Source organism: Oncorhynchus masou, chromosome 18, assembly GCF_036934945.1.
Source record: "Oncorhynchus masou masou isolate Uvic2021 chromosome 18, UVic_Omas_1.1, whole genome shotgun sequence".
Classification (NCBI taxonomy): Eukaryota; Metazoa; Chordata; class Actinopteri; order Salmoniformes; family Salmonidae; genus Oncorhynchus; species Oncorhynchus masou.
In genome coordinates this window covers 23,979,826-23,987,847 of record NC_088229.1, presented here as the reverse complement: position 1 = coordinate 23,987,847, position 8,022 = coordinate 23,979,826, and the positions used below count along the sequence as shown (strand labels likewise).

The window sequence follows — 8,022 nt, the reverse complement described above, 5'->3', positions numbered from 1 at the left end:
TTGGTCACCTCCCTGACCAAAGCCCTTCTCTCCCAATTGCTCTGTTTGGCCGTGCGTCCAGCTCTAGGAAGAGTCTTGGTGGTTCCAAACTTCTTCCATTTAAGAATGACGGAGGCCACTGTTCTTGGAGACCTTCAATGCTGCAGAAATGTTTTTGTACTCTTCCCCAGATCAGACAATTCCTTCGACCTCATGGCTTGGTTTTTATTCTGACATCCACTGTCAACTGTGGGACCTTATATAGACAGGTGTGTGCCTTTCCAAATAATGTCCAATCAATTGAATTTACCACAGGTGGACTCCAATCAAGTTGTAGAAACATCTCAAAGATGATCAATGGAAACAGGATGCACCTGAGCTCAATTTCGAGTCTCATAGCAAAGGGTCTAAATACTTATGTAAATAAAGTATTTCAGTTTTTTATTTGTAATACATTTTATTTGTAATAACATTTCTAAAAACCTGTTTTCACTTTGTCAGTATGGGGTATTATGTGTAGATTGATTAGGGAAAAATGCATTTATTTTAGAACAAGGCTGTGACTTAACCAAAATGTGGAAAAAGTCAAGGTGTCTGAATATTTTCCGAGTGTACTGTACATCATTACCATCATTACCAAGTTTGGACGTTGTATTATTCAGTCCCTTCAGGATTCGGCTATCAAAATGTTTTAGTTGCAAAATCAACAATTCCCCGCATATTATGCAAGCTAGGACTTGCAAATTTGACCAATCACTGCACTATTTCGGCATTAAACAGTAAATTCGTTGTAACATTTTCTCACAAAACTGACCCAACGCCGCATTCCAAAAAGAGGGCTGGCAGTTTCAACCAATCAACGCACATGTACAGCATAATATCGTTAAATGAAGCCAGAAGTCAACAAACTTTTTCTCTCGTCACTGCATTTCGCATTTTGCGACTACTTTGAACACAATAATCGTGGAATCCTGGAGGGACTGAATAGGTAAGACTGAGCATTACACGTTACAGTGAAACGAGCCACTCTCGGGCACTAAACGCCTCTCGCGCATTCTTCTCTTTCTGGAACGGGGTACCACACGCTTCTTTATTTTCTTATTTGCAGCCCAAACCACCCCTTCATCTCTTTTTGCTACTTTGTTTACTGGTATTGAATGAGGACCAATTTACGCGTTGTAATATCAATTAATTAATACAAGAAAGACGTGTCTGGAGAAGTCACCGCAGCACCGGAGCAAACATCCATCTTTCCACCACCGCTCCTTCACCACCTCTGGCCATTATACTGTTGGAACTACTACGCTACTGTGTTAAAATGACAGCAAAGCACCGAGGGAAGAAGAACAAACACAACCACGAAGACTTTAACCATTTGAATCATGAATCTTCAGAACCGGAGGCGCGAGGTGGAAACCAGAATGTGCTATTGTTAATTTCATTCCTTATGATTGTGCTCGGAGGTGCCACCGGGACATGGTTCTGTTTCCAGCAGCACCAAAGTATAACCTACTTAGCAGACAACTTCATGGGCATGCAGATGAAGATGGTGACGCTTCAGTCCTTCCAGGAAGAAATTCGACAGACAAATGAAAAGGTAAATAGTTAACAATGCGTAATAAGACCATGGGCAAAAATAATAGGCGCATTACAAAGGCTCTGAAGTTTCCATGCGTCAGCAAATTGTCAAAATAACATTCTGTGTAACGTTTTTTTGTGATCAAAATCCTTCTGTGTTTAGACCCATTGCAATACTATTCCGACCGTCCTAATTTATTTTGCATTCAGTACTATGGAAAGCTCTAACAGTCGGTATATATATGCCTTCCTATAGCCTGCCTGCAGTTTTCAGCAACATTTCAGGATAGGATATGATAGTTCTGAAATGATGTAATACTGCCAAGACACTGAACCGAAGTGAGTCGCTAATTATTCTATTTCTAACCCCTGTCAAGGTGCGCAGCATGGTCTCAGAGCATATCGTTTTATTCTGTACCTAAATCAGAGACACACCATTTAGTATGATATGTTAAGTTTGCAATGGTTACGTAACACAGATAGTTACTTATGGCAAAAAAATATAAGAGGGTGGTTGGTTGTACGTATAACATTTATAACACGAACGTCTAGCAACCCAAAGCTTGTGAGTTCGAATAACTTTAGCATTGTAGCTAATTAGCAACTTTTCAACTACTTCTTAGTTTTTAGCTACTTTGCAATGACCTAGCATGTTAGCTAACCCTTCCCCCAGCTCTAACCTTAACCCTTTTAGCTAACCCTTTTCCTAACCTTAACTATTTACCCTAACTCCCAAACTTAACCCTAACCTTGAACCCTTACCCCTAGCTTAGCTAATGTTAGCCAACTAGCCACCTAGCAACAATTCATAACATATATGTTCTGCAAATTCGAAACATGTACGTTTTGCGAATTCATAACATATGGTACTAATTGTAATTCGTAACATATTATAGGAAAATGGTGGTGGACATCCACAAATTAATACATACTGTACCATATGAAATGTAACATCATACTAAATGGAGTGTCTCAGTTTTATGTACAGAATAAGACGAAATGCTCTGAGACTAGGTTGAGGTGCACATCATGCAGCTGTTGCCATTTTTAATGGGGATTAAATTTGACCTACAATGTGGGAACACTGACTGCACCAATAGTTTGTTAGGGTACATAACATAAGCCACTGAATGTCCCTAGAATATAGACATATTTCAATAAAAGATTAACTGTATAAGCGTTTTGAAATCAACACATTCTACTTCCAATTCGACTCCAGTCTTACAGCAGTTGACCCTGCTTGAAACCATGCTTCACATAGTCATGGTACTGATTTCAGTGTGCACTGTGCAGTGGCTCAAATAAAGAAGCCAGTTGTCTATATGGGGATAAAAATAGCCTGCTACAACACTCGATATTGACCTTACTTGTGGTGAGTCCCTGTAACATGTACTCCTATTAGTTTTCCAGCTTCATTGCACTGGTTCCCTGGCTGGTCTTTTATCATACATAAAAACATGTTCTAAAGATTATACCGATTCAGATGTGGCCACCCGGGTGAGTGTTTCCAAAACAATAAGTGCAGAGGGGAATTTGTAGACTAATTGAGGAGGATGAGGAGGTATATGCACTAGTATCTGCACATGCTTAATGCATGTTCTAAGTTACTTTGGAACATGTGTTAGACATACCAAAATACCCTGCGTCAATGAGAAGTCATTATGTAGTATTAAACCATGGCCCCACATACAGATATGACAGCTACTTCATACACACTGTTGAGAGATAGGAAACCAGCATTCACAAGTTTGTTGAAGTTCTTTTACAAGGCAAAAAGTTTGCTGTCAACACCTGGTTGCAGGGTGAAATACAGGCATGTGATTTTCCACATAAAAATCCTTAACATGTTAACATGTTTGCACATTGACCTCACCATACACACACTATGCCACAATTTCACCTTGTGGGTCACAGCAAATATAAAAAGTGAGTAACCTATGTAGCTGTTACACCCATGAGTGAAGGTTTGCTTGCCCCCAGTTCAGGAAATTCCATTTGAGGCTAGGGATTGTGCAACACTTGAGGGGCCAGAGTCAGAGACTTTCTGCATGCAGAGTAACGTGAACCCCTATTGTTGAGAGGCAGCTTTTGGTGAACTAGCACTCGTACTTCACTCTTTTCCCCCTTACTAACTCTGACTTTTATGATGGCTACTTTATTGAGTAAAAATGTATTTACTATGACTGTGATATATGGTTGTCTATCTTAAGATGAATGCATTAACTGTAAATTGCTCTGGATACGTGCATCTGCTAAATTACTAATATGTAAAATGTAAATGCTTGAGCTAGTATCCTATGAATAGTGTCAGTATTGCTAGAAAGCAGCCACAGTGTTCTGTCCTCATACTGTGGGGAGAGTCATTAAAGTGGTATTCCCCCGGCACAGGAAGTGAGACCATCCTTAACTTATAAGATCACAGGTTAGCCTTCACACAGTGGGACTTCGTCACTGATGGGGCCAGGATGTGGATTCACTTAACTGCTGACATAATTATATTGGCCTACTTAAATCATAGGATTATTCTACAGGTCAACCTGGTTAAATCTTGTTCTCATTTCTTTACACCCACTTACTGTAACTGTCTCAACCAATAGATTGTTTTCTGTCAGGATGAATAGCATGAGAGGTAAAATACTTGATAAAGATTGCTCACTTACTTGCTATTGGCTGCACTATGCGCTGACTCTGAACTATTTTTGTTTTATGTCCTTGCAGCAGCACAGTACCAGTGACTTCGAGCTTCGCCTCAACACCCTGGAAGAGTCTTACACGCTGGCTCAGAAGCAAGTAGTCATGGCCCTGGCCATGGCTGAGCAGCTAAAGACCTTAGACCTGCCCGCCCAGGTCCTCTCCCTCCACACAGAGATGAACGCCCAGCTGGCTGAGATACAGCAGGCCACTGTGTCCACGGAGCAGCTGACTCAGCTGCAGGCCATGCTGAAGGGGAAGAGCGAGGAGTTTGAGGCTGTCCGGCTGCAGGTGGAGGGCCTGGCGGGGTTGAGCACAGAGCTGGCCCAGAGCGTGGAGGGCCTGACAGGGAGCCTGGCCGAGAGGGCAGGGCTGCTGGGCACCCTGAGTGCCACCATGGAGGGCCAGGCATCAGACCTCCTGGGGGTGAGGGAACAGCTGTCTGCCAACAAGGCTCAACTGGAGGCCAGTACAGCGGAGATCACAAGTGTCAGGTATGTAGTGTACTGGGAATTGGAAAGAGGTTGGAAATGTTTGGTGTTGTTGTATCTTCCATTGTATTGGTTGGTTTCACTGTGTATGCATACCTGTGTTTCAGAGAACTGATTGAGACAGTGCAGTCTCAGAGTGCCCAGCAGGCCAGAGAGGGGCAGCTGGTGACAGTACAACAAAGTCTGCAGGAGCAGAACTCAGCGGCTCACAGTTTGCACTCTGAGCTTCACGCTCAGCTGGAAGTCGTGCAGAATCAGGTCGCCCGGGTAACGACTACAGGAAGTCTCACACATGCCACGGTTTAGAATATTGTGGTAGAAGGGGACTGGGTCACCCTCAAATATACTTCCATTTATGAATTGTCTTATATAGTGGTATGTTAGGACTGGTCACAGGTTATTTAAGCAGTAAGGCCCGAGGGGGTGTGGTATATGGCCAATATACCACGACTAAGGGCTGTTCCCTAGCACGACGTAACGCGGAGTGCCTGGATACAGCCCTTAGCCGTGGTATATTGGCCATATACCACAAAATCCCTGAGGTGCCTTATTGCTATTATAAACTGGTTACCAACATAATTAGAGCAGTAAAAATAAATGTTTTGTCATACCTGTGGTATACGGTCTGATATACCACAGCTGTCAGCCAATCAACATTCAGAGCTTGAACCACCCAGTTTATAATGCCTTTTAAAACCTTTTCATCACAGTTTCTCATCTAAGCATTAGTGTTCCTAACGTGTATTTGTACAGAGGTGTATTTTGTACAGAGGAGCATGCACATTCTTGTAACTATTTTTGCCTAGTATGTGCCCATGGGGAACTTTTATGAGATTGCTGCTAACCCATTAGTGTGTAGAGGCTAATTGCCTGCTGTGGATTCTCTGATGAATTCTGGGTAAATGTTGTATTCCCATTCATATACTGTAATGTAGGCCAAATAAATGACATCAATGTGATTACAAAGTAACAATAGGCCCTGTACTTCCCCTAAGTACTAACTATAATTATGTCTGTTTCAGCTGGAAGGAGGGGGTCAAGCAGATGAGCCCTCAGAGGAGGTGGAGGAAGAGGCTGCTTCTGCGGAAAAGGAGCAGGCTGCTCCTGCTGAGGATGTGGGAGAGAAGGAGGCGGCTCACTTAGATGGGAAGTCTGTTGTTCAGGATTATTCGGCTGTCACAGAGGAACAGACTGTTTCTGCAGAGGAGGAGGGGGTAGAGGAGGAGCAGGAGGACTTGGCAGAGGCAGCACCAGAGGAGGTGGTGGAGGAGGTGCAGGCAGTAGAGAATGTAGAAGAGCAGGCGGAAGAAGAGGATTCTGAAGCAGAAGATGAGCAAGAGGAGGAGCAGGCCGTGGAGGAAGAGGAGGAACAACTGGAAGAAGATGAGGCCTCTACTGAGGAGGAATGTAAGTCTGTCTTAAAATCTATTTCAAACTAGAGTACAAACCTCCAGTTACTGCAAGGTGCAGGGTACAAATGAAGAAATAAAGATAGATCCCTGCACACCGATGAATGCTCCCGCATTGTTATTGTGCAACGTTTCACCTCAAAGTCCTCATCAGCCATTCACCAGGCTGATGTTATGTGCACAGGTTATTCATCTTTATTTCAAGGCTTTTACAATTTATCTGTGACCTCTTTTGGCCTGACCTTACAGAAAATGTTGTTTCAAGTGAGGAGCACTAATGTGGTAATACAATGTTGTTACTAGTCTAATTGCAGTGATATTACACAGGTATAGGAGCAAAGTGCAATTAATGTAACCTGTACTCCATATAATGTGAAGTGTTACTGACTCCACTTACAAAGTATGACAACAGACCATTTAGGGTGTCAATATCTTCTCTCATTGGTAGAGCAATGTTCCTCACTAGGTTGTGTATGAAATGTTTTTCTGATTTGCCTGGTCAGCTCTAAGGCCTTTAGTGAAGAACATTGCCATTGACCTGTCTAATAACTGTAATGTTATTCTATATTACAGTGTGAATGTAAGCAGCAATGACAGCCACCACACTCACAGAGGATAATGGACACATTCAGTCTGCATCGTGACAAATTGGAAGGCATTGCTGATGTTGAGGTGCAATAAACATTTTGTTTGTCTCTCCAAGGGAAATGGCTGGTCAATAGAATCCACACAACTCTGGAATCAGTATTGTTACCTCAATGAATGTGTGTTTGAGAAGGCTACCTGGTCAGGCAATGGTTAGTAATATTCAGGACTCACCTGCCAATACCAACCTCAAGAAGCCTTCATCTATTTTAACAACACAGCTGTATTTCTATAGATTATTTTCTGTACACCAATCTGTCACACTTTTTCTGCAAGCTCAGTTCTAGCCGTCAGAGTTCAATGTGACAGGGAGAAAATGAAAAGCCAACAGAAAAAACACTCATTCACTCATACACTGTCACACACAATCAAACAAAGACAAATTGTGCCTGTCTTGTTGACATGAGATGGGCTTTCCTTTTGTCATTGTCTGAAATGTGTCTTGGGATTTTGATTGGAATAAGGGATACGGAAGTAAAGTTACTGAACGTAAGTTACTGTATCCTATTTGTTTACACTGTCAAAACCACTTACTACAGGAATAGCATGGGGGGGTAGCAAGGGCCATATCTATGGAATTCTCAAATGTTCATGCAGCTTCACTAAAGATTATATTAGTCTAGTAGTTGTATTTTTGTTTCACTTTTCTTTTGACTTTTGTCTGTACGCAAAGTGCACTGTTATGGGCATGGGTTCGTCTTCTGTCTCTCACAAAGTACTGCTCATCTCAGATCTCTGTGATGCATCTTTAATCAAATAAACCCTGGTTCCTCCGTTATTTTTAAACAGAACTCTGTCTCCATGTTTTTTAAATATTTTTTAATGATTGATTGAGTAGTATTTCATATGAACTGAAGTGAATGTGTTGGATACAGTCTTGTAATTATACAGTTGCCGAAAATGCCTTCATTCCAGGGACATGGAGTGAATGTGGTGGCAGTGACACACTTATTCTCTGTGTACAATCAACTCTGTAGCCTGTACTGCATCTGAGTCCCCTGTTGCGTTGACATTTTTACATTCCTATTAATTTACTGCTGTGAACGGTGGTCCCACTTAGTGCTACTTAGCAGCATATATACAGTGGGGCAAAAAAGTATTTAGTCAGCCACCGATTGTGCAAGTTCTTCCACTTAAAAAGATGAGAGAGGCCTGTAATTGTCACGTTCTGACCATAGTTATTTTGTGTTTTCCTTGTTTTAGTGTTGGTCAGGACGTGAGCTGGGTGG

At 42.1% G+C, this 8,022-nt stretch overlaps 1 protein-coding gene across 1 annotated transcript; it reads left to right on the top strand.

Annotated features, from left to right (window-relative positions):
- Positions 1 to 837: 837 nt before the first annotated feature.
- On the top strand, positions 838 to 7,584 carry LOC135504268 (uncharacterized). The gene is made up of 5 exons (XM_064922667.1): positions 838 to 1,576; positions 4,276 to 4,742; positions 4,847 to 5,006; positions 5,762 to 6,146; positions 6,722 to 7,584. The coding sequence occupies exons 1-5, from the start codon at positions 1,298 to 1,300 to the stop codon at positions 6,724 to 6,726; spliced, it is 1,296 nt and encodes a 431-aa protein (XP_064778739.1). The 5' UTR covers positions 838 to 1,297; the 3' UTR covers positions 6,727 to 7,584.
- Positions 7,585 to 8,022: the final 438 nt, after the last annotated feature.